This window comes from Solea solea, chromosome 2 (assembly GCF_958295425.1).
Source record: "Solea solea chromosome 2, fSolSol10.1, whole genome shotgun sequence".
Lineage (NCBI taxonomy): Eukaryota > Metazoa > Chordata > Actinopteri > Pleuronectiformes > Soleidae > Solea > Solea solea.
This window is the reverse complement of record NC_081135.1, coordinates 31,320,522-31,346,048: the sequence shown is the minus strand read 5'-3', so window position 1 is coordinate 31,346,048 and position 25,527 is coordinate 31,320,522. Positions and strand designations below refer to the sequence as shown.

General features: G+C 39.7%; 2 protein-coding genes across 6 annotated transcripts in view; both read left to right on the top strand.

The window, feature by feature from the left end:
* The window catches only part of ptpn4a (protein tyrosine phosphatase non-receptor type 4a), a 64,380-nt gene extending 56,946 nt beyond the window's left edge, over nucleotides 1-7,434 (top strand). For both annotated transcript variants that reach the window (XM_058622126.1, XM_058622125.1), the window contains exons 24-27: nucleotides 759-887; nucleotides 2,253-2,401; nucleotides 3,170-3,305; nucleotides 3,449-7,434. In XM_058622126.1, coding sequence (XP_058478109.1) covers nucleotides 759-887; nucleotides 2,253-2,401; nucleotides 3,170-3,305; nucleotides 3,449-3,883 — 849 coding nt within the window. In that variant the 3' untranslated portion in view covers nucleotides 3,884-7,434. The remainder of the gene's footprint in view (nucleotides 1-758; nucleotides 888-2,252; nucleotides 2,402-3,169; nucleotides 3,306-3,448) is intronic.
* A 1,051-nt stretch (nucleotides 7,435-8,485) lies between these two features.
* Nucleotides 8,486-25,527, top strand: part of epb41l5 (erythrocyte membrane protein band 4.1 like 5) — a 29,642-nt gene continuing 12,600 nt past the window's right edge. For 3 of the 4 annotated variants that reach the window (XM_058621522.1, XM_058621543.1, XM_058621515.1), the window contains exons 1-16: nucleotides 8,487-8,678; nucleotides 11,195-11,409; nucleotides 15,877-15,981; nucleotides 16,882-16,924; nucleotides 17,064-17,142; nucleotides 17,680-17,724; nucleotides 18,217-18,269; nucleotides 19,540-19,660; nucleotides 19,852-19,939; nucleotides 20,304-20,392; nucleotides 20,512-20,581; nucleotides 21,741-21,910; nucleotides 22,617-22,723; nucleotides 22,893-22,911; nucleotides 23,591-23,636; nucleotides 23,940-24,058. In XM_058621522.1, the coding sequence (XP_058477505.1) occupies nucleotides 11,230-11,409; nucleotides 15,877-15,981; nucleotides 16,882-16,924; nucleotides 17,064-17,142; nucleotides 17,680-17,724; nucleotides 18,217-18,269; nucleotides 19,540-19,660; nucleotides 19,852-19,939; nucleotides 20,304-20,392; nucleotides 20,512-20,581; nucleotides 21,741-21,910; nucleotides 22,617-22,723; nucleotides 22,893-22,911; nucleotides 23,591-23,636; nucleotides 23,940-24,058 (1,334 nt within the window). In that variant the 5' untranslated portion in view covers nucleotides 8,487-8,678; nucleotides 11,195-11,229. Of the gene's footprint in view, nucleotides 8,679-11,194; nucleotides 11,410-15,876; nucleotides 15,982-16,881; nucleotides 16,925-17,063; nucleotides 17,143-17,679; nucleotides 17,725-18,216; nucleotides 18,270-19,539; nucleotides 19,661-19,851; nucleotides 19,940-20,303; nucleotides 20,393-20,511; nucleotides 20,582-21,740; nucleotides 21,911-22,616; nucleotides 22,724-22,892; nucleotides 22,912-23,590; nucleotides 23,637-23,939; nucleotides 24,059-25,527 lie in introns of all 4 variants that reach the window. The other variant, XM_058621532.1, reaches the window with a different exon arrangement.

The window sequence follows — 25,527 nt, the reverse complement described above, 5'->3', positions numbered from 1 at the left end:
TTCTAGTAATACAAAGCTAAATGCAAATCGGTATTGAATTCAGGTATAGCTGCAAAATGGGGACCAACTGAATATGTCATTACAGTCCCTGTTAGTGTTATGGTCAGGCGTCTGAATACTTTTGACCACATGGATAGATACTTATTTCTTACTCTACACACTTCAGACTTTTTATTTGATCATTATTATTCATTAAAGACACAAAGTGAGGAAAAGGTTGTCACAGTGAGAACACTGCATCTGAAATTGTCAACCTTGGTGTGAATTTTTAATTAGAAATACTTGCTTCATATTTTTTTTCTCCGAGTTAGTCAGAAGTGTCTTTAACAGTCTTAGCTGGCGTGAATTAATACAGCTGGGAGATGTGGTCACAAATGTTATCACAATGAAGAAAAGTCAGTAATTGTTGTGATAAGATGTCAGGTAGTTAAAAGATGTGTTTTGCTACTGAAAAGGAAGTTGAAGGAACTGGAATTAATTGTGGTTTTTTAAGACAGGCAAAAAACACTCATCTTATGAACTAAAACTATTGATCTTGAAGGAAATTATATTATATTATTATTAAATTATTGCCCAGCTCTGAGTACTGGATTCAATACAGTCTAGAAACAAAGAAAAGAGGGCGAACCTTTCGCTTAAGGTTTAAGAGACGTCGTCCTGTACCAAACTCTCATCTTTGATGTCTGAGAACTGAAGAACTGAAGAACAGTCTAGTGATAAACTGATTTTTTTTTTTTTTGATAATCTTGTGTTCAAAGGTAAAATGTCACCAGTACTGGCCCAATCCAGACAGCACCACCACCTATGGAAACTTTACAGTCACGTGCCACAACGAAGAGGGCAACTCTGCCTTCCTGGTCCGAGAGATGACCCTCGTGCACACACAGGTAACCACACTCAGAACACAGAATCCATGTGAAAACAAAAAAAAGGATAAATCCTGAAAGTGAAGCAAGGATGAGAGGAGAAAGACGGGAGAATGAATGGAAGTGCAGGTGCAGCCAGATGAGAGAGAGAGAGAGGGTGTGTGCTGGTAACCAGAGCAGGTTAGAGCGGAAGGTGAAGGACTTTGGCTCCCATCGAAGAGAACCTCCAAAGTCTCTTGGAGGATGCGCCGCTGACGACCCCAGGAGGAGGAGTGTTGCCATAGTGACCAGTGTGGGCTGTTCTTTTTCTGGCTCCCGCTGCTGCATGCGGGCCACGTAGGGGGATCTGGTTGCCGTGACAACCACCCGCCCTAATCAGTCACACTGATGAAATAGAAAGCGGGTGGAAGAGAAACCTCTGCGCGGAACAGCGAGTGGGACAAAGAGAGTTTGAAAAACTGACACGCGAGAGTGTGACTGTGTCGTATTGTCACGCGGGAGCCGGTGTCTCGCGTCAGCGTGTCACGTTGAACTTTTATTGTGCAGCTGAAATGTGTCTTTGTGTCGCGAGTGTTTGCTGTGATATAACAGTGTGTAACATGTCATGCACAGAGCCAGTTCCGGGGACAAAAGCTCATTAGAAACGAGCCTGTAATGGAGTATAAATGTTCTCGCTGTTACCTCATCATTTCCCGCTGTCTGTGTTTTCCTGATTGTTTCCCTGCGTGTTGCCCTTGCATCATGACCTTTACAGTATAAGGATGTAGGAGGAGGCAATTAGAATTCTCCTCTGCCTGTGATCGTTGCTATGGAGATAGATGTGTTACCATGGTGATGTGGCAGGGCAGTATATTAAAGAGGAACACATAGGTACAGAGTAGCACAAGAAATATAAGTCTGTAGTTTTCTTGCTGTAGGGTGTGTTTGTGTGTGTCGTCATCATGGTTAATTTCACGATCCCTTTTATATTTTTGCTATTGTTGCCTTTCACTTGTCAGATATTATTCTTATTATGGGTAAATAAAAGAGAATGTGTGTCTTGCTTTTAATTATTTGATGGCATTTTGCCATGAGGTTCAGAAAGTAACATCAGCGTCAGGTGTTTTTAATAAAATAGGAAGCAGCAGTGTGAATCAGCGGAGTTGCAAGTATAAAAGCGCTGTCTGTTTTCCTCAAGTCCTGTTTAATGTAGTAGTTAAAGGGCATAAATGTACAAACAAGAAGCCTTCCAGACTCCCTGTAAGACACAGAACCTGTGTGGAAGTAAAGCACAGTGATGAGTATGAGTGAAATCTGATTCATATTACAGCTGTTTGTTTGTTTGTTTGTTTGTCTGTCACCCTAAAAAGCATTTCATGTTATATCTGTCTCTCTGTGTGTGTTCAGAGTGAGCAGCAGAGGGAGCTCACTCAGATCCAGTACCTGGCTTGGCCCGACCATGGTGTTCCTGATGACTCCACCGACTTCCTGGACTTTGTGGCTTTGGTACGGACCAAAAGGGCAGGACAGGACCAGCCGATGGTCGTACACTGCAGGTAAAGTGCCGTCATTGTGGGGAATTATGTGACTCTTTTCTTCAGACTTGATATACTGTAGCACGCTTGGGGGGGAAAAAAGCCCCAACCCTAACGCTAAGAACAGAAAATTAAATAAATAACTAAATGAGTAATAGTACAGTAAATAAAAGTGATACGGTGATATAAACCAAGCAATGAAGTTAAATAAATAAATAAAAATATAGGAATAATATATACAAAGTTCAAAGCTCAACATGACTCAGTATGAGTTTCTCAGTATAGTGGCTTTTAGATCTTGTGTTTTGGGCGACATTTCTGTGCCGCACACAGGAAGTGTTTTTGTTTTTAATGTGAAGGTGTACGGCAGAAACAGCAGCATTGTTGGCGTTTGACTGAAAACACAAAGAAACTGCTCAAAAACTTACTGCAGTCTTACTGCAGTTTGACGTGTTATCCCTTCTTGTCCCCGCTCGCCCCTGTGCTACCGGTGTATAGACACAAACACTCCCTCAGTCAGGCCTGATAGTATTGCTTGACTGAGCATCACATACAAATAATGCCACGTTGTTTCTATTCACGACGACCAATCAGAGGCGGAGTCATAGCATCAACAGCAAAACTCACCAAATGTTATAAAAATAACAAAACAAAGTAAAAAGTTCACATAAATATACAAGTAAATGAAGTTCAGTTAACAATATACTTCCTCTCTTGCTTCACAGTGTATGTTGCACTTGTTTGGTGACTAAACATCCTTTTCTATCCCCACTGCTTGCTTTCTTCCAGTGCGGGCATCGGAAGGACAGGAGTTCTGATTACCATGGAGACGGCGTTGTGTCTAATGGAGGCTGGTCAGCCTGTGTATCCTCTAGATATTGTCAGGACCATGAGAGACCAGAGGGCAATGATGATACAAACCCCTGTATGTAGTCACAGACGCCTCTCTCTGTCTCTGTGTGTGTGTGTGTGTGTGTGTGTTCAGCTGCTTTCAGCCGGTCTGCACCATCAACTGAAATATGTGATGATTTTTCTGGTTTGTTTGTTTGTTTGTTTGTTTGTTTACAGAGTCAGTATCGTTTTGTATGCGAGGCCATCTTGAAGGTCTACGAGGAAGGACTGGTCAAACCACTCACGACCGCTGTGTACCAGCAACGAGAAAAGGTGAACGATGAGAGGGAGGAGGACAAGAACGAGCAGCAGAAAGCGGGAGAAGAGCAGGACGAGACGGCGACGATAGAGGAAGGCGACTCGGCCGTGGCCGAGCGGCTGGAGGGAGAGCTGGATGAAGAGGACGACGACGACGACGACGAGGAGGTGGAGGTGCTCGACGTGGGAGAGGTGACTGAGGAGGAGGAGGAGGAAGAGGAGGAGGAGGAGGAGGAGGAGGAGGAGGAGGAAGAAGAAGAGGAAATGGAGGAGCCGAGCGTTGCAAGCGCTACCAGCTTGACAAGCGAGACCAGCGTGAACCCTGACCCCGATCCTGATCCCTCGAACCTGTGACTTCTGACCCCCGGGGGTCGTCACGGGTTAGAGTACAGGTGGTCGGAGAACAAAAGCACTGTTGCACTTTAATGCTGATTAAAAATGGAAAAAAAAAAAGACAAGCAAACGTGAAAATCATGGACAAGATAGAATTTAAAAAGAAATCCAGCTGTGTTGACTAGGTACCTTTTTTAGGGAACATTGTATGTTCAGGGTAAAGGAAAACAAAAACTATACAAGGAATGAGAAGATTAAAGTATGAGAGAATAAAATGTGGATGGGGAATTGCTGTAGTGCCATAAGTATGAAGGGGAAGGGCTGCCCTCGTGGATGGAAAGCCCCCGCCCTTATCTTTTTTTTTCTCCTAATGGGTCGCCCTATCCCCTTCTGAGCGAGTCTGCCAGACGGACCTGCCTTTTTTTAGTGTCCTTTTAGCTGATAAAGAGATATACCTTATCTTTTGTTCCTCAGAAAGAGTATTTATTGTGTTTTAGTTTGTGTCAAACCCTGTCCACTGAACAAAAAAAGTTGTATGTTTTGTTTGTACGAGTCTAGAGCTTCACGCTTTCCTGATTAAATCTTAGGTAGTAAAGTTAGTGTGATTCCTCCTCTTCTAACTACTTCTTTATTTCTTTTTTTTGCTTTTTTGTAGAGAAAAAGAGAACAGTGATTTAATTTATTGTACTTGGGTTTTTAATCTTTCTGCGCTTTCTTTCTGTCCGAGTTTCTGACAGCCGGACAGCCGAAAGCACCTCGTGTCTCACCTCTCGTTCAATGCTGTGGCCAGTCGGATTCTTCATCCTGCTTTGTGCTGTGTTTTTTGAGCTTACGGACACGCAGACTCTGAAGTGTCTGTCCTCTGGCGTGGTGAGGAGCAGAACCAGTTTACAGTGCTCAGGGCGTGTGTTTACTGGCTGCCTCCCTATCTCCCCCCCCGTACGAGTCCCAGCAGCTACTGTTGACCCGAGACTGTTGGCTTGCCACTGAAAGACGTGCTGATAGAAGAGTTATACTTTGAGCATTTATCAATTATTTGAAATGAATTCTCCTCACACTGTGTAACATTGATTCAACACACAGTGCTGTGCTGAGTTACAGCCTGAGGTTAAGAAACGAGGCTAAGGTCAGTTCATGTCTCTCTTCAGAGTCTTATTAATTTTTGGCCCCATAGAAACATTGCTTGTTGAGTTGACATAGATCTTCTTTATTTTACTCAGTAAGACACATTATTTGTTTTTGCTTTTTTTTTTTTTTTGGCGAAAGGTCACTGGAGCGGAATGTCAAACCAACCACGATTGACCAATTTAATCTAGAACAGTTGACAATTCAAAGAAGCAGCACAAATGGAACAGTCAAACAGTACTTTCCCCTTTTTTTTTTTTTATTGCCCTTTCCCCACTGGTACTTGTTTTTAAGCCAACATGATGTGTTATGATTGAAAGGAAATGATGACTTGTATTTTTTATTCACAAAACCCAGCATCGAGTTGCTCGTTGAGTTGTTTTTCCTTTTTTTTTGTGAGAGCACAGGTTACGCTGTCGGTGTGTTTTTGACTGTAGCCTGTTAATGATTTGATATATTTTAAATATTGACTGCTTCGGTACTTTGCTGTCAGGACGACAATGGACTCTTGCTAGAAAAACCTACTGCTGTGTGTGTGAGTGTGTGTGTGTGTGTGTATGTGTGAGAGTGGGTGTCTCTGGTCATCTCCCTCTCGTCCAAGGTCATTTCATTTACTATAGTTTAGTAGCTGTCTGGTCTAAGCCTGCTTGTTCGTGAACTGGAATGAAAGGTTGTGCCATGAAGCCATGAACCTCATCTAACCTGAACTCAAATTATATATATATATATATATATATTTTTTTTTTTTTTTTGAAAAATTTCAGAAAGAGCCACCTGTTTCGTAGTTCTGTCTAACTCTTTGCCTGCGAAACAACAAATTCAGAACAGATCACACACCTCTCTTTTGAACGCAGCCGAGAAATACATACTTCTGCCACATGTTGGAGTAGGAATTGGAGCCTGGAAACTGCTCTTCTCTCTCCCGTATTTGCAAACCCTCTCCCAAAAACAAAAAAAACTCTCAGTCAACACCAGTCATTTTCTGCACAGCCCACACAAAACACCATCAGCCCATTCCTCTCACCGTTTCCCTCAGATGCGTTTCTTTTGGATCATTATGCAAGGATCCCACTCTCTCAGTATGGCCTCAAGGTGAATGACACATCTGAGCAGATTACATGGATACAGTAGCAAACTGCTACACGAGTGCAAACCAATGTTAGGGAACGAGTGAATAAATTACTTTTTTTTTTTATTATTGAAACTTTCAGCAAATGCGTCCAAGACCCCACATGCATGAGCTTAGAATTAAACAGGATTAGAGTAGGCACTCTGAGAGCGCTAGAATTGTTAAAAAAGAAATCCTGATTCCCTGTTTGGATCACCACCAAAATCCAATCATTTCTTCTTCGGGCCATAACCTGCATTTACAGTACATTTTATCAAAATAACTTTTTTTGAATTATGCTGCTCACAAACGGACAAATGCTGGCAAAAAACACACAAATTGAAAAACACTGTTTAACCCCGCAGTGGCTTCTTTCATTGTGTTCTGTATCTAGTGCTAAGATCTAATCCGATTTAAAATGAAACCTACCAACAAAGCTAAAACATTGGTGCTGCAGTGTGAAGTTGGTAAGTGATAATAAGTCGAGGCTGCCAGAGTTTTCATCTGCACAAAAATGTCCAACAATGAGCTTTGTGTGTTCAAAGTGTTTTGATGTTGACACATAATTGGTACTGTGTGTGTGTGTGTGTGTGTGTTTGTGTGTTTGGGGTACTGATCAAATGTAGAGTGGAGGCTGAGGCTACCAGACATGGGGTAAGCCAGGGTTAGTGGTATTTTTGTAAAGATGAAAACAGTTCTAGTTGGGTAGGGAAAGGACAGCACTTTGTAGTAGGTGTAGTGGCAGGTAGTGCTACTGACGACAAAAAAAAAAAAGAGTTGGAGACAAAGCATTGTTAAAATGAGTTGTTGTTTTTGTTCTGTTTTTAATTTATCATTTTTATTTTTTTTTTGTTTTAAAATAAGACACCTGTAGGTAACAAGAAAAAGAAAAAAACTCCTAACTACACAGTGCCACTTGTTAATTTTGTGTAAATAATACTAGACAGTGTAAATACAATGTTGTATATGAAAAAGATCTTTAAAATAAAAGGGAAAATCATTTGTGAGCAGAAAGATTTTTTATTTTATATTTGATTTTTTTTGTTCTCTTTTTTGAATGATTCAGATGTGACACATAATATGGTGTGTATTTCAAGACTGCTATTTTGAACATTTCTGTTTGATTTAAACAATTCTCGATGACAGCAAGTGTAAATATTTATGGAACACAGAATAATGAGAAATGTTTTATCGTATTATACCCTTGGTTAACTCCTACCTGTGTCATAAAAACCTTTTGTCCTCAGTCACTTGTTTTTTTCTGGTATGATGGTTTTACGGCGCTTTGGACATGTCTTTAAGCTCGATTGTGAACAATTAAAGCTTGTCTGTCAAAGCATGGATACGTGGCGTCGGATTACATTTGCTTTTCCACACTGTAAAAGTGAGGTTGGGCAACTTTGGAGAGGAGACCCACCAACACCACTCGAGACCTCTTTAAGAATCTCTTGACCTGTGGTCCAAAGTAAACAACAAACCCAAGGAAGGTTACTGAAAATGTGCAGAGGAAAACCGCTACACTATTTGCCCTCAGTGTTAATGTGTATTATAATGGCAGATTCTTTGAATGGAGTGATGTTAGACTGAATTGGGATTTTAATCCTACATTTTACATGTATATTAGACAGTCATCAGTGTAATGCAAGGATTCACCCAAAAAGAAACACAGATGTTCAGATACAGTCTGTTTCAGCGAGTGGTTATACATATATGCATATTTTAGGCAGCAAAAATAAAATGTCAATCATTCTGTGCATGCATCTATGCTGTCTGCATACATTTCAGTTATCAGTTTGTTTTTGTTGCAGGCATTTATTCCCTAAAAAGAAAATACTTATATTGAGCCGATACCCATTATGAAAAAAATATGATATTAGAGTGAAAGGAGTTCAAGATATATATTTTTAATTAAGTAAAATCTGACACATAGGTCACAGTCCTTCTGCACATCTGTCTTTACCGTGTAATTTTTCATTAACTCACACCACAGATTTCTTCAGCAACACTTTGGGAAACCGTTATTCCCAAAGTTACCAGAGGGGGGTGCTGTTGTCAAATACGGATTGGCTGTACCGCTCAAAATCAAAAGGAATTATTACTGTACATACAACTATGTTTTGAGCCTTGGGAGTTTTGAGTGGCATCAAGAAATATTTATTAAGAATAAATTATTATAAATATATTTTTAGTTTTTATCATTATATGTATACAACATATGTTTTTTGTGTGTTTTGTCGGGCATTAATGTGACGGGACAACTTCACTGACGACATAAATCCGTGGTAATAACGAATGACGAAATGCACCATTAACTACGCCGACAAAAAAAAAATTAAGGTCTGTCTCTTTAAAAAATGCAAATCAAGTGTTGTTAGGGATTTGTCGTGACGTCACTTCCGGAGTCGAGCTTTGCCTTCTACTTTTTTGTTGGGACCAGTGAGGAAATTACCCCGCAGTGGTAACGAGGAATTCAGAAGAAAAAGCAATAACAACGCGCTTACAGACCATGGAAACGAACGAGGCTGCTGTTTAGTCGTCTGCAATGCACGTGTTTTCACCGTGAAGTCAAGCGAGCACGTCTTTGTGAGTATCTTTGTCCAGGCGTCCTCCTCCTTCTCTGAACCACTAGTGGCTGCGGAGCAAGTGTCTGTCCCTATCCAGCTCTCGGTGCTAAAGGCGGTGTTTGTTTTGTTGTACGGCGCACGCTCGCGCGGTCGGAGTCATACTTATTCTGTGCTGCTGTTGCCACAGTGGTCAGCTCGTTGAATAAAACAAACGCACACCTGTTGCTTTTTCTTATACCAGGTACCTCCGGCCTCAACTGAGTAAAGAGAAGCGCATTGAGTTATTTATGTATTTATATTTTGTTGTTTTCTGGTTTTGTAGTATACTTTGTACTGTTTCATGTGGTAACTCAATCAATCACAGTGGTTTCGTTTTATGACCTGAAATTAGTTTTACACCAAATCGCAAGTCGATTACCTTTAGCTGACTGCGTCAGTTTTGCTTGTGTGTAAATTCCCTCTAAACTACTAAACTGATAGTATTACCTTTATATCCGCCAGAATGTTTCCACTAATTCAAATGTCTTGTCAATTCATGAAGCGTTTTATCCCCGTTAGTTTGACGTAAACTCCAGCGAGACTATGCTAAGTGACTATTTACGTTTTCATCTTACTATGAGAAACGGGTGAATGGATTCTGAATTACATTACCTGGATGAGTTTTTTTTTTTTAAATATTCTCAATAAGCTAAAACTTCTATTTAATTTTTTAACCTAATTTATATAGAACTTTTCTTAACAAATGTCCAGTCAGGCCTAATCAAACATTTCAAGATGTTTTGCCTGGTAATGCAAGGAAAGATATAATCCCAAGGTGTCAGTGAAGAGAAATAAAACTTTCTCTTAACAGGAATAAATCTCTGTCAGAACCAGATTTAAATCTGCCATCAGTCATCTGCTGCAGTCGGTTGGGGTGAAAGGAAAATAGGGGACATTGAGGTGGAGGACTGAAATGGGGGGGAGAAAAAAGAGAGGGGAATAAAACGTATCAACAATCGAACAATACAAGTGTGTTGAAATAGGAGGAAAAGGGAGAAAACGAGAAAAAGAGTGGACATGAACCAACAAATTAAGACCAAGTCACAAACACAGGAATGACGCAGCAAAAGAACAAAATACCAACACAATACAACCATAAATTACAATCAACAAGAACAAACAATGCAACAATACAAATACAAACAAGAACAAAACAATACAATAATAAAAAAATATATTAAAAAAAACATGGCACAAGGAAAGATAGGGGACATAAAGAAAGAAGGAGTGACAGGGCAGAGACAGAGGAGAGAGACCAGAAGGAGGAGTATATCAGAGAGTGGGATAGAACAATTAGCAGAGGATGAAGTCATAGAAAAATAGAAAAGGTAACTTAGGAGACCACGTTTTTGAATCACCCCTGTTTTTGTTTAAGTGTCAAAGAGACGACTTATCAAGACCAACGTAGAGGGAATTACAGTACTAATTGAGAAGTAATGAAGAAATAAATTAAATAATTCAGAGACTGAATGGAAGCTGAGCTAGATATATCTGTAAATCATCTGCAAAAGATGTAAGAAGATGTTGTATTTTTTTCTTCTAAATATACCCCATGGGCAGCAGGTACATTGAGAAAAGAATAGGACCCAGGATAGAGCCTTGAGGCACCCCACAGGTAAGAGAAGAAATGGCTGAGGAATATTGACCTAGATGAACAGAGAAGCTTCCATTTGATCATTCAGACCTGAACCAATTAAGGCGAGACAAAATAATGTTATGATCCACTGTATCAAAGGCAGCAGTCATGTTCTAGAGCAGCAAGACAGCAGAGTTTCCAGAATCAACAGTTAAAAGTAGGTTTTTAAAAACTTAGAAAACCAGATTGTAATTTCTCGATGATTGGATTTGAGTTGGGACTGCAGTTGATCATAAACCACTTTCTCTCAGACCTTAGAGAGTAAAGGGAGTTTGGATAAGTCTAAGGAGCAGTGAGATGGATGCAAGTGCTTAACTATATTGGTAACAAAGGAGAGGGATACCTGATCAATTCCCTAGCAGAGTCAGAGACAGAAGGAAAGAGGGAAGTTCAAGACCTAATGGCAGACATCTTGTCGATAAAATAATGTAAGACATTTTTCACAAAGGTTTGTCAGCTGTTGCATGAGCTATGTTGTCTTGTGTGTTAAATATTAGATTGGAGACATGTATTAAACACATGTTTCTAATGTAAACAACAATGATGCACCTGCTTCACAGCATATTTGCTTCTGTTGCCTTACTCATTTCCAGTTATCAGTTATCAGAGAGCATAAAACTCCTTTTCCCACTGTGTTAATACACTCCCCTATTGTACAAGGTTCACAACTGTTTTTAAAATCTCCTGAATGTGGATCCAGACTACCACCTAAATTTAATCAGTTCTTCCTTCGCACATAATCTACTTGATCCATACTTTTTGAGTTATGCTCCTCAGAGACAGACAGACAAGACATGGCAGAAAACTAAACCTCTCCGGTGGAGTGTGTTGACTCGATTTCTTACATTCTTCCCCAACAGGTGTGGCACTGTAACCCCCTCCCTCTCTTTCCACTATGCTGAGTTTCCTGCGCAGGACGCTGGGGCGACGCTCCATCCGGAAACATGCAGAAAAAAGCCGGTTAAGGGAGGCCCAACGAGCCACAACACACATCCCTGCTGCTGGGGATGCAAAGTCCATCATCACCTGCCGTGTCTCCTTACTGGATGGCGCGGATGTCAGTGTAGACCTGCCGGTAAGAGGAGTTGTGATTTGAATTCTCTCTGAAAGATTGGACTAAATTTAACAGTTGTGGAAGGGGAGTGTCATAGTTTTCTGCCGAACCAGCCATTTTTATTTGAAAGATTAAAAGTGAAAGAACAAGTGGTGAATGAACTGGTGACCATTGTACGCCTGTGTCTGAGGGAGAGTTGTTTTAAGCCTGTGTGGGTGGGTGTGTAGCATTGTGCTGATCACCTGTAATTCCATGATCCTCTTTTGAGAACACACTTGATCACATGATTGTGTCATGTGACCTGTTGTCTCATCACCAAGTGCACACACACTCAGTAGAAGGTCACTCCTCTGTCCTATCCCTCTGTCTCATTCCACATCATTTTTTCCCTGTACTTCTGTTAGAAAAAGTACAGATTCAATGCTGGGGAGCCTTTAACTAATCTAACATTTATGAACTAATTTCTTGAACCAGGGGATTACATATTTTCTTATTCCCCTGGTCTTTATTTTCTTTTGGCACACACATTTTTTAATAATTTTCCCTCTGAGATTCCATCTGTCAAATCCACTGAATTCCAGTGAGGTCAGTCTGATATCTAACTTCTTTAGGACATGATAATTTGTTTGTAAATCTAGCTGTCTGACATATATTTATTGGAAGATCTGCTCCTATCCAAAAAAATCTCATTCTTATTTCCTCCTTTTAATATTTATTCTAACTGACTCTTACTGAGAATGTATGGAGATAATTTTCTACGACCACTAAGCATTCTTAGAATCCCATAATGGCTCAACAGCAAGAATGAATACATTTATTCTATTCAGTACCTTTTATATGTATAAGTGTATGTACTATATGACCTGCCACATCCTCCCTGTCAGCCCCCTATTATGTTCATGGAAAGGTCAGCTTTTACAGAACTCCTATTCAGTTTTTTGATTGTGCTGTTTTCACCCTTCGTCTGTTTCTCTTCATCTCTCCTGCTCTTATGCATGTGTTTTGATTTGTGCAGAATTTACAGGGGTGTGTATTTTTCTTTGTGGGTGATCACGTTTTTATAATCAGTTTTTTTACTGATGGAGATGGAGAGCCTCAGTGTGCTTTAATACCTTAAAGTTGCCCAGGGATTTAATGTGTGCAGATTTAAATTCAGCTGGATTTCTGAAAGTCTTCCAGCTAAAAACCTCCTGGCCTTTGCTTAAGTTGAAATTGAGCTTCCTTTGTAAATCCCCTCCCCCAGATATAGGTAGCGTCTGCAATCCCTTATGTGTTATCATCCAAGTGATAAGGCAATGAGAAACACACCAGTTGGGATAGGAAGCTGGGAGTGCTGCTTCATTTCAATGTTTCGCTTTTTACTCTATACATCCATCACCAACAGTATTTCAACACAATAAGGGAAGATGGTGGAAGATAAAAGACGAGATGTCCCAGTGATAACGAAATATTTAAGGAAATTTACAGTCAAACTGATGCAATGCAACATGCTTATGTCAGTGTAGCTCTTTTATGTGTAATCTGAAAAAGTACAGATGGTCCTGTTTGGATATTTCACATATACTGTATGTTACGTTGGCTGTGAACACAGGGAACAGAACTTCCATTGAAAGGAACACAGACATTTACTGTGATAGTGCACAGCAAAGTTGTGCAGGTTTGCAGGGAAACACTGCACCTCCCCACTATCAGTGATTCCGCCAGACGGTGTCTGAGAAAAAAGTTAATCTTAACACATTGCTGCCTTTTGCTGATCTGCCTATGCTTTAAGTTTTGCACAGTTGTTTCAGAAGTTGTGGGGAAAAAAAAACAAAAACACGGTGAACACAATTTGGTTGTCAAAATGATTATACTGTTCCTGTGATGTAGTTTGGAGTCATGTCATCTTGTTCTACGGCCACATAGTTGTCTATTCAACTCGGGATGGCCCCCTGCTAAATGGTGCAGTTAGTTTTCCTTTTTTATTTGTTCAAGTGGTTGTAAATACACAGGCACCATCTTCAAGTGAATAGGACTCGTTCACTTACTTCAGCTTTCCAGCTGTCTGTGGGACCCGCGTATATAAGGCCACCCAAAGTTGTCTCCTAGGGATACCACTGTTGAGCAGCATCTATGTCCACACATAATTCCCCACAGTGTTATGATCCACATTCTTTCCTTTTTAGATGTATTTACTTGCCTGTCCTGTGTCTTTGTCCCCACTCCACTCACGACTCTTCATCCACTCACGCTGTCACCGTCTTAATTTTGTATCCCACACATAAGTGGTTAATTAATATGGCCCAAATATTTTTTTGAATCTCATCTGATTATCTTGTAAAGGTGAGATGATTACTGAAGGGAGTATCTGTATGTATGCATCAGCAGTGCAGGGGCGGGTGAGGACAAGTAACTCATTTCTTGTGGGCACTTTTTTGTGTGTTTTCTCAGTCATACCTCAACCTGTTTGCTGTGGTCTTGCTTTGACTACCACAATGTTGCCGTTGCCTCCGTCTGTATTGACATAAAATGAATCACTTCCCGTGTGTTTTGATATGTCGGCAGCCAGATGACGGGAGATGTAAACACTGCCATATAAACGGCAAACACTTTACATGTCTGAGGTAAAACATTCAAGTCAAACATTCAAAAGGTAAAACATTCAAATCAAGTTTGCGTTTAGGGCTGCAAATAATGATTATTTTCTTTATCAATTTAACTTTTGTTTATTTTTTTCAATTAGTTTAGCCCACAGAATGTCAGAAGAATGTCAATGAGTGTTTCCTAAAACCTCAACATTATGATATATTCAAATATATGTAAATGTTTTGTCACTAATCAAGTGTTGCATTGCTATTTTTTTAAAACTGTGTTTATGTACAGTATATTGAGCTAACATATTGATATTGAACGACATTATATTGCAGTAATGGTGACTTCCTTGTCATCCAGCCTGATTTAAACACATTCATGTTATGCAATTATAATAAGTAATAGTAAAGGGACTGAACAATATCGTGTATTAAGAAAAGTGTTAGCACACGTGTAGAATTTCACCTGATAAATGATCTGTGGTTACCTTAATACCTTACGTCTCGATCTACACGTCATAAATTGGCCCTTTTATTTGATGTTGATGATAAAGATGAGAGTATCCGCACAACTGTTACTCAAACATGAGGACAGTGTCAGTTGACATTGCTGACGGAATTGTATGCGTTGAGATAGGTGTGAAGACTACACACAGCCAAACAATACTGCAAGCACTAAAAGAAGGTTTGCAACACACACACATGCACACAAAGAGAGACACAATGAGCCCTTTGTGCTCTCTCCTCTCCCTGTGTACTGTAGGGGTGAGGTATGCCTTCTCAGCTATGCCAGTTAGCATGGGGACGGCCTCTCTGAGCTCCCTAGATGCTCTCTTGGGGTCTGTGTGTGTGTGTGTGTGAGAGAGAAGGAAATCCAGGAAATCCTCAAGTGCACCTGTGGTTTGCACATTTACTCATCCATAACTTTGTTTAACTGTGTTTATGTGTGTCGCTCTTCTACATTTTTAAATTATGTCCGTCTCTGTGAATGACTGCTCTATAAAGCCAATCAATCACTCAGAGGCAATTGTTTGCAAAAAGATATATAAATTTAGCTTTACATTTGGTAACAGGTCATTTAAAGAACATAAATTGTTCAAAAAGGACACAAAAAAAAATGAGATGGAGAGATTTTAAAAACCTGTTGGCTGATCTTGGACAGCACCTTTTTATAGAGCCAGATGATCACATGATGTGTACAGCCACCCCCCCAGTTTCTCGGCATCTGGGGTGCTTCAACCCCAGTTGCTGTGGCAACCCTGTCGCTGTGCCTCATGGTGGGGTTTGAGAGTTGTGTGTGTATGTCTGTTGCTGGCCCTGTGTGTGTGTGTGTGTGTGTGTGTGTGTGTGTGTGAGAGAGAACGTGCACATGTGAGAGAGAGCTCCCCCAGTTCCAGGCAGAGACACAGGCAGTAACTGGTACGGCTTTTTTGAAGGAGCAACACCTTCAAACTCTCAATACATCTCATATTTTTTTTATTAATGTCCATAAATCACAGAACAGTCATTTGGAGTGGTGTGAAAATAAATCTTCAAGTTTGAAATGATCTGAAGTACGTGTTCTTATTAAACTTGTATCCAAGTACAATGATTAATGGATTAAGCAATCAACAGAAAAAAACAGCTTTTCTGATCATCAGAGAATCATTTAAAAAAAATTGCATAGGTCTGTTGGAAATCCATTTTTAAGACCAATTATCAAGAAAATAATCAGCAAATTAATCAATTCTCTAGAAGTTGTTTATATAATATCATCACCTTTACTGCTTTACTAAGTTATTTACATGGACAGGGAATTTCTATGACTTTCCATTTAATATCTCAAGTTGTTAATTTTTCCTTCATGATCCTAGCTAAGACAGTTTGTTCTTCAGATATTTATTGTGAGTCCTCTGTTTGTTTGTGTTTCCCTGCTTAGAAAAAAGCCAAAGGTGAGGAGCTCTTTGAGCAGATCATGTACCATTTGGACATCGTAGAGAAAGATTACTTTGGACTGCGCTTCATGGACTCAGCACAAGTGCCGGTAAGATTAGCGATTTTTTTTAATATATTTTTTACTCATTTAAGGTTCAGGTTTGTTGGGTTGAACAATTTTGGCGAAATAAGTGTGGTGCTTTTATTCCCTGCCTTACCAAGTGTTTCAGGCAGTCCGTTCTTTTCTTTTTTTTGGAAGACTTTTATTTTCAGTTTAAGCACTAGTCACCCATTTGGTGACAAGCCTGTGACAGGGACTTTCCCTCTCTGTGAATGGGCTAAAGGGATTGGTTATGGGACTGTTGTCAGCCGTGGGAGTCATGCTGAACCTCGGAGACAAAGTGTTTTAAGTCACTGGTCTGACACTGACCCTGTTCCTTCACACTGATACTCTGTGATGGCCATGGAAGGAAGAAGAGCCATAGGGAGTAAAGATGAAGCAGTAGGGAGGGACTGGAAGGAGATGGGTGGAGGTAGAGAGTTAAAGGAGTGGGAGAGTGAACTGAAGTAGAGAGAGAGAAAGTAAAAGAGGGAGGGCTTTTAAAAGGAATGTGGGGGAGAGTATTCTAGTGTGTGTCTTTCCCTGTTATCTCTCTCCAACTCTAACATACACCATCAGTGCAACCGCCTCTCCTTTTAATTGTTCATGCCTCATAGAGTCACAACTTTGTAGAATAATTACAGCACCAAAACAATGACTTAAGTGTGTGTGTGTGTGTTTATATAATAAATGTTTATTTGTTGTGAACTGAGCACAGGCAGGTTAAATAGCTGTAGAGAAAAGGCATAAGGTCCACTGCCGAAGCAGAATTGTTATCTTTGAAAGGAACTGTCACAGATATATAATTATGAAATGCACACCATAATAATTACATGTTGTTTAATACCTGAGTTAACTTGCAGTTAACCTTAAATACACTGAACCTCTTTTTCTTCCCTGTTGTTTCAGCATTGGCTTGACGTTACGAAAAGTATCAAAAAACAAGTGAAAAGTAAGTACTCGTAGGCCTTATTCATTTCCCTTCTCTCATCATGCATTGATACTTGTGATATTTGATATTATGACAATACTAATACTAATATTGTGTGTGTTGATTGCATCGGTAAACTTTCTATTGATATGTTTCTCAGTCGGCCCACCATACTGCCTTCACTTGAGAGTGAAGTTCTACTCTTCAGAACCCAACAATCTACACGAGGAACTCACCAGGTAAGTTAAGACTTTGTACTCTAGCTTATAGGTTTTTAAGAACCAAGGTGTCATCTGACTTTTGAGTACATTTCTTACATTATTAATTAGCTGGCCAAGGTTTGGGAGTTTCTGCGTCACCTGGTGGGGACTGGATATATTCACTGACTTAATATTTTACTGACTTTTATTTAAAAACTCTGGTAGATTAAATGTTTTTTCTGTAGAAGACAGTTACCTGTACTCAAAGAGGTGTAGCAGCATTCACAGGAGTCAAAGGAGAGAAAGTAACAGATGAAGGTTTTGACCTCTTGTCATTTGATCTCAACAAGTAGATTGATTAATGTGTGAATTAAACAAATAAAATAATACTGTCTTTCTTCTTTTATATATTTATTTTTTGTTTATTCCTTGGTCACATCATTCAAGACAGTATTGTTGGCTTTAGTGGTCTCAGAATGGCATAGGTGTTTGTTTTTGTGTCTTACTATAGAAAACTGCCCCATTTCATCACAATTTCTCACCGCGTTCAACTTTATTGTTGTGTTTTACTTCCAGATACCTATTTGTTTTACAGTTAAAGCAAGACATCCTCAGTGGCAAGTAAGTGATTATCCTGTATTTTTAATCATAATCTTTGATGAGATACTGTACACGGGAACAGGAAGAAAGTATGGTGGTGTCAGAAAATAATCATTTTATTCCTGACACACATTGTAATATACAACTTGCCATAGTAGACATAGGCATATTTTACCATCCTTAAAAATGAGTGAATTAGTTGACCAAAATATCATATAGCCTTTATTTATCACGTATCCCTTTAGACATGAATTGATCAGTTAAGTTTGCAGTCACAGCCATCTTGCTATAAGGGAACTATGATATTACATGCTCGTGTACATAATACAATAGTTAACAATAGCAGTATGTAAGACTGGGAATATACAGGAAGTGGAAGTATTTATTACAAAGAAATGACCTTTTTCGGAATTTGAGAACAGTGGGCTTTGGTGAAGGTCAACGGCAAATGTTGGTGACGTATGCCAGTGTGTGTCGACTGTGACTGACCAGCATGTGTCTTCATGTTTTCAGGCTAGAATGTCCGTTTGACACAGTCGTGGAGTTGGCTTCCTTCTCGCTACAGGGTAAGCACAGCTGGTATCCCGGATCCTCTCCAACTCTGTTTTGGTAATTGGAATCACATCTTCAGCAGCTGACATTTAGGTGTGATGTTTTGTTCCAGCGCAGTCTGCTTTGCACATTTGAGATGTGTGCTGCGTTCGCTTTACTGACCCCCAAAATGCCTGTGTAAAATATAGCTACTGTTAGTAAGCAAACAAACCCAGAGTATGGTGAATTCATCCCTTTCCTCAAAAAGAGTTTTGTCTGCATACCTTAAATCTCTTCCAACACTCCCACATGCCCAGCAGACATTGCCTCTAAATCCCACACTTACTTTTGTAGCGGTGAGACAGAAGAAGTAGGTTACCACATCTCATTTAGAGCATAAATGTTTTGGACCCTCTTTATAGCCAAATGTTGCAAACACACATTGCGTGTTTTTCCGTTATTATTGCTAAATGGAGTGTTTACCTGCAGGAGTGCTGCCTCAGAGGAACAAAGATTCAGTCAGTGGAGATTTTATGAAATGGGATTGTGTGCACAATCAGCAGAGAGTCACACACATCACAAACCACACACACACAGTCACTGTGGGGTAAATGCCAGCTCATTAGTGCTTCATCCTTTTCAGAGGCCCCCTAATCCAGTACCCTTTCTGTCTTTCTCTCCCCTTTTCTTTGAGCTTTCTCCCTTTGTTTTCCAGATTTATGTTGTTGGTCCTGGTACACTGACATTTACTGACATAGTAAAACTATATCTTTATATTCTATATGCTGAAGCTTTGTTTACAACTGGATTAGCTATACAGCGAAGAGCTACCAGCAAATCCTAGTTTCTCCTATCTACTCAAACCCTGCAAAATGTAATCCGAACGAAGACTTCTCAGTCTCTGTACAATTTTCTTTACACCATGGTATCAGAGATAAGGTTTTCAGCACGCTATTCTCATTGTTATCTCTAGAGGATTTATGTTTTTTTTCCCTTCCCCAGCTTCCCTTTTGTCTCCCTTTTCATTTGATAAAATCTATGACCTCTTGTTCAGAGAGAGACATCAGTCCCTGACCTGAAGATTGTGTGCTGCAGCATGAGGGGAGCGATCGCTTGTTATTTTGTCCATTGAGATTTCCCAGTACCTTCCACTTTAGTATTAATAGACGCTCTTTGTGTGATCATTTGAAATGTTAAGGTTTCGGTGAATACTTTAGAATAATTTCAAGTAGCTCTACGGTCTTGTGCGGTCCACCACTGCAGTCCTACTGTTAACTGATGAACTGATTGTTTGTGTGGCTTCAGCTGAGCTCGGTGACTGCGACCCATTAGACCATAATATGGATCTGGTGTCAGAATTTCGCTTCATCCCCAACCAAACAGAAGATATGGAGCTGGCTATATACAACACATGGAAGGACTGCAGGTTAGCATTTCTCATTATCTTATACTGCACCTCTGTGTGTGTTTCATGAAATCATGCAGATCTGGTTCATTGTGCTGTATGTAACTTACGAGAATGTGCCGAGTGTATTTTTTTTGTCATCTTTTCTGCTCAGAGCTGCAGTCACAATTTTACATTTTTGTCCTCTCTGTGTTTTTCCTTCTCTCCGTCAGAGGTCAGACACCGGCTCAAGCTGAGATTAACTTCCTGAACAAAGCCAAGTGGCTAGAAATGTATGGGGTGGACATGCATATGGTCAAGGTGAGCCTTTTGGTAAAGGTGCACTTACTTGGGGGTTGCTGTTAAATGGTGTAGCCGGGAAGTACAACAGGAATTGTCCTTCATTTAAGATGGAAACTGGATAAATATTCATAAGTCAATACAAGGACGTTCCAAATAAGTCATATCCTCATTGATTAAAAATGGTTGTAACATCTAAAATGTAGCTGTTAACCAGTTTTATATTTGTTATTGTAAAATAAACCCACCATTGTTTCTAGTAACAAGTGAGGGAAGCAAGCAAGCAGGCAGTATTTAGTGGTATGGTAGAGGGATTCCACTCATCTCTATCATAATGCTTTGTTTCTTCTGTATCCCTGCCTTTCTGTCGACATCTGCCCTGCAGGCCAGAGATGGTAATGAGTACAGTCTGGGTTTGACACCCACTGGGGTTCTGGTATTTGAAGGACAAACCAAGATTGGGCTCTTCTTCTGGTATGACCTAATTTATGAACTATTTTTGCTTTAATATTCAATAGTCAGTGCTTTTTTCTATCATGTTTTTAATTATCACCCTTTATGTGTGTGTGTTTTATTTGTTTCTTTGTTTTTAGGCCCAAAATCACTCGTCTAGATTTCAAAAAGAGCAAACTGACTCTTGTGGTAGTGGAGGATGATGACCAGGTGAGCAGGAACACACACAATTGCCATACAGTGGAATGTTGAAAATGTCCCCTATTTACTGTACTGTTGCTGATAATGTGTGTGTGTGTGTGTGTGTGACTCTGAAAGGGCAAACATTCACTTGAGGATTAATGATGCAGTAAGTTTGGTTTTAAGTATCAATGGAATGCAATGGTGACACAGTTTCTTGGCAGAAGCATTAGACAAACAAGTCATTTTGTACTTGAAGATAAAGCTCACCAGTTTCACCACATGACATTAACATGTCAGCGCAAACTCAGCAAGAGTATCGAAAGCCACTTGAAAGAAAATGTAAAACTTGCTGAGTTTGCTTTCTTCACAATAAAGGCAACATCTTGTATGAAGTAGAGCCCGAGCCTTAAGAGAACTTACTTCTAGAAAATGAAACAAGACTTCATATTGTTGTACCCAGAGGCTAGTGTATATGAAAGAGAAGGAGAGAGACTGATTATGCCCATCCTGGAGGTCTCTGAGCGAGGTTAATAAAGAAGCTTGCCCCCTCTGGTATTTCTGGTATGCACCATTCTCCTACACACACACACTAACATTGTTCTCAGCAGTTGTGTATTTTTCGGTAGTCTTGTCACCTGAGGAATTTACTTGTACATTATATACATGTCTTTTCATTTTCTATCAAGTTTCTGTATGAAATGACACATGACCCACAATTGTGGTTCTTCAACATTTTTTTACATTTTTTAGACCAAGATATTGGCAAACGTCAATAATTATACAATTACAACATTCAGACTGGCATTAGTGCAGGGATAAGCAAGAATAATGTGGCTGTTTTGGTGCAGTTTGCGCAGTTGTAGATTTTGGTGACTTGGTCAGGCTTTTTTGACATGGCAGTGTACAGTAGTGTAACTGACTGTGGTGCCGGGAAGGCTTTCATCGCGGCTGCCATGAGAAATCAGATTCATGCGGCAGCACTTGCAGACTAGTGTGTCCATTCATTCTCCACAGATCAGGCTCCTTCATCGAGTAAGATTTAGCATGAGCTTAATTTTACATATAACCTTCAACCGAAAGTGTTTCAGATGACTTGAGTTTATTTTCAATTTAACCTGCAATAGCTCAAGGTCTGTACAACAATGTGCTTTCATGTCACTCTACTGAGACCTTCTTCTTATATTAGGGAAAAGAGCAGGAGCACACCTTTGTCTTCAGGATGGACCATCCCAAAGCCTGTAAGCATCTGTGGAAGTGTGCCGTAGAGCACCACGCTTTCTTTAGGCTGCGAGGGCCTGTACAGAAGAACTCTGCACGCTCTGGATTCATTCGCATGGGATCACGCTTCAGATACAGGTAATGGATGGGATTCTCTCCAAATAATGGCTTTATTTTTCCCGAGGGTGGTTCACAGACACAACTACAATATATATTTTGTATCAAATAAGCAGAGCCTAACAGTTTGTGGTAGTATACAAGACATGGATATAAGCTTACTCTTTATCTACATTTTGTATAAGCTAACAGTTACATCCACATTAATCCCTGTTAATATGGCATATATCTAATTTCCTGATTTAAAATATCTTATTTGTAAACAAGTTGGGAAATTGCTTGTGAAGTAGGTCACTCAACTTTAAAGAGCTCTGTACTGTGATTTTTAACATTCTAATGGAGATAATCAAAGTGTGATAAACAGTATCATTCCTCTGTACATACAAACCTCCTACGTGTGTACACACATACTTGAAGAGGTTCCGCCCGCTGTAGCCAACTAGTTCCCTTCTCTGTGTGTTTAAACATTTCCCATTTGGATAAGCACTGGCAGTAATGTTGGTTTAACACAGCGGTAACTGGGTTTGTTGTTAATGGAAGGCCATTGCTCGGATGGGTCCAGAGTTCAGCAGGGCTCGTCACCGGGCCTGTTGTTTTTGAGACAATAGGGTTTGTTTGTCCTTTTGTTTTTTTGATTTGGCCTATAACACCCATGGTTGGAATCATTTATATTGTATGAATAAATTGAAAGTTCTTTTTTCTTTTTTTTCTTTTTTTTGGGTACCAGTGGAAAGACCGAGTATCAGACAACCAAGACCAATAAAGCAAGGCGGTCTGCCACCTTTGAGAGAAGGCCCAGTCGACGCTACTCAAGGAGAACCATGCAGAACAGAGGTGAGGACAATACTCGCTCAGTCACATGTCAGCACACAGGAATTTGCCCACTTTCTGCATAATCATTTACAGAACTAGATGGAAATGGATTATGTATCATGTTAACTATTTCCCTAACTATTATGATATCTATCCATTCAAACACTGTCTGTTCTTTGTGTTTTTACAGGACCATTCATTCCACAGGAGTGAGTACACTTTTATTTTAACATCTTTAATGTCAGTTTTATTCTTCTTTACTCTAGTTCTAATGTAAGCTTGACCACATAAGTCATTGTTCCACAGCTGCTGACTGTGTATTTTTATTTTCCTGTTATTTGAGGTTAATAACAACAATAAAAATAAGTTTTTTGGTTGTGTATTACACATTTGTCCACACTCATAAATACAAGTGCCCTCTCGCTCATGCATTCACCCAGACTTTATATTTCTGTTTTAACCATAAGTCTTGGCTATACCCATTTTTCAGGGGCAGCCTTTTGTTAAATGGATATGAATGAGGATTATAGACATGATGTCATTTGTAGTAAGCTGTCATGTGACCAGCTCACTCAAAGCATTGTTACCATTAACATTCCTGGGACTTTTCCTCACACATATTTTGAATAGACCTGCACTCTGACTCTTCATTTTCCCAGATTAGAGAATTCAGCCGTTTTAAATACTGATCGGGAAATGCTAATTGGCTCATGGGAATCCTCTTAAAATTAAATAAAGGAAGTATAATGGGGAAAAAAAGTGTCACCAAACATGTCTCTGCATTGCCCCTGTACACTGTAAACCAGTTCAATTTTCTTTTTTACCAATATTGTTTAGATGTTGTGCTATTAAGTTTTGGATTAAAACCTTTTTACTTTCTTTGTCCAGAGCTCTTTCCTCAGGCAATGGAGTCAGCTCAAGCAAAGATAACAAGGTGAAGAACAAAACAGTGTTTTTATTCTTTCTTCTGTTGTCTATTAGGAAACAAAACACAGTTGTTTGACTTTGGTAGTTGGCACTTAAGAAATAAATTCATTTGTACGATCAGATACAGTTTGCTAACACGTAACAGCTGGGGATATTTGTTCATCTTACTATGATTACAATGACACTTATTGAAAAAAGTTGTTTACTTGTTTTCTTCCTTTTGTTTCTTTGTCTTTTCAACAAGTGCCCTTCTATTTCCTTCTTTATACGTAATTTTACTCCTGTCTTTTTTCTGTCCTCTCCTCTGCAGGTTTCTTCCAGTAGAGGTGCCTGGTCCAGTGTGCCTGTGGTCACCCCAGCAGTTGCCTCTGTCTGTAAACCAGTGGAAATTGAGGCTCTACCCAGGAGTCCTGGCGGAGAAAAGAGGAGGTTGGTTCATTTATAATTTGATGGTTTCACCGTGTTCAATTTACCATAGTTTTTATTTCTCGTTTGTTGTATGGCGGATGGCCATATTGTAGTATTCAGACCTCCTTTATTCACATTTTTGCTATTTTGCGGTGTTAAAAAAACAAACAACTGAAGAGACATTTTCAACAACAGCAATACAAGAAATTAAACCATTTTTGGATGCATCCTGACAAAATGTGAAACTTTGAAGGGGTCTGAATACTTTTAAAGCTCTGTTTGTGTGTTTTTCATTGACCAACACTGAGAGTAGCTGAACATGAATTATTTACTGACCCTGTCATGCTGTGACCAGGAAATACAGGGTAAAAAAAATGAGGCACAGGGAGAGATATTGACACATCTTGTTTTTCCACTGTTCCTGCTCAGTTTGGTGATTGTTGGGTACTTGCACTGAGTATAAGAATGTGTTTATGGAAACATAATGGCCTGTAGGACAGAGTTTTCTGTGTCCTCCTTTTACTTTTACTTTCCTCCCTGGACCACCCTTATAACTTTTATAACTATTTGCTTTGTTCTGCCATACTTCTTCGTCAAAGTTATTTTTTTTGTGTACATGCACATACAGTACATTGGTGTCCAAAACTATTGGACCCTGGTTAATGCAGACAAATGTGTTTCTCAGTCGTAAACCTGCTTTGTTCCATGTGTGTTCCAGTATTAACATATACTGATGACATTGGTGTAGTCTGGAGGCAGGTCAGGTAGGTACGGTCAAACATTAAAACTTGCCATCGCTCTGGCCTTAACCAATCAAATGCTGTGCAGTGATGGGCTTTTATGATTTTTGGCTTGGGAAAAGGGCGCTCTTACAGTGCAATTGTCTGCTGCAATTCTATGTTTGTCCACTCTTGATCAGCATGAAATATCAACCTAATCTCTGCTGGAAGTAATGTGATGATTTTTTTGCGGGGATCTTGTGTCTGGCATTATGACTCTGTGATGTGGCTTGGTTTCAGCTTGGGATCTGCTCTTCAAATATTAGGTGTTTTGCAGTGTCTCTCCTTTCAGTCATCTAATGTCATGCTGTGCATTCTTTGAACCTGCTTATTTAACTTCTAACCTGGGAAGGGTTCGTCAGATATTATAACAATATTTGAGCATTACTGAACATTTGCCCGTCACCTTATTGCTAACATATTAGTGGTCCCATGGCCTTACATGAATATGATAAAGTAACATATCAGTACTCACCATCAACGTGTCTGCAACTGGGTCTTTGCGTAATAACAGCTCATCCAGATTTACTGCTCAGGCTGATCAGATCTGATTTCTGGTCAACTGTAATAAGAGGATTTCTGTCTTCTTTTTTTTATAGAGATACAAAATAAAAAAAAGACTACCATTGCATAGACAGCAACATAAATAACGCTGAATCCTCCTCTTTTTTGCTTGAAGGGTGGAAAATAAACCTTAAAAAATCTGAGCTG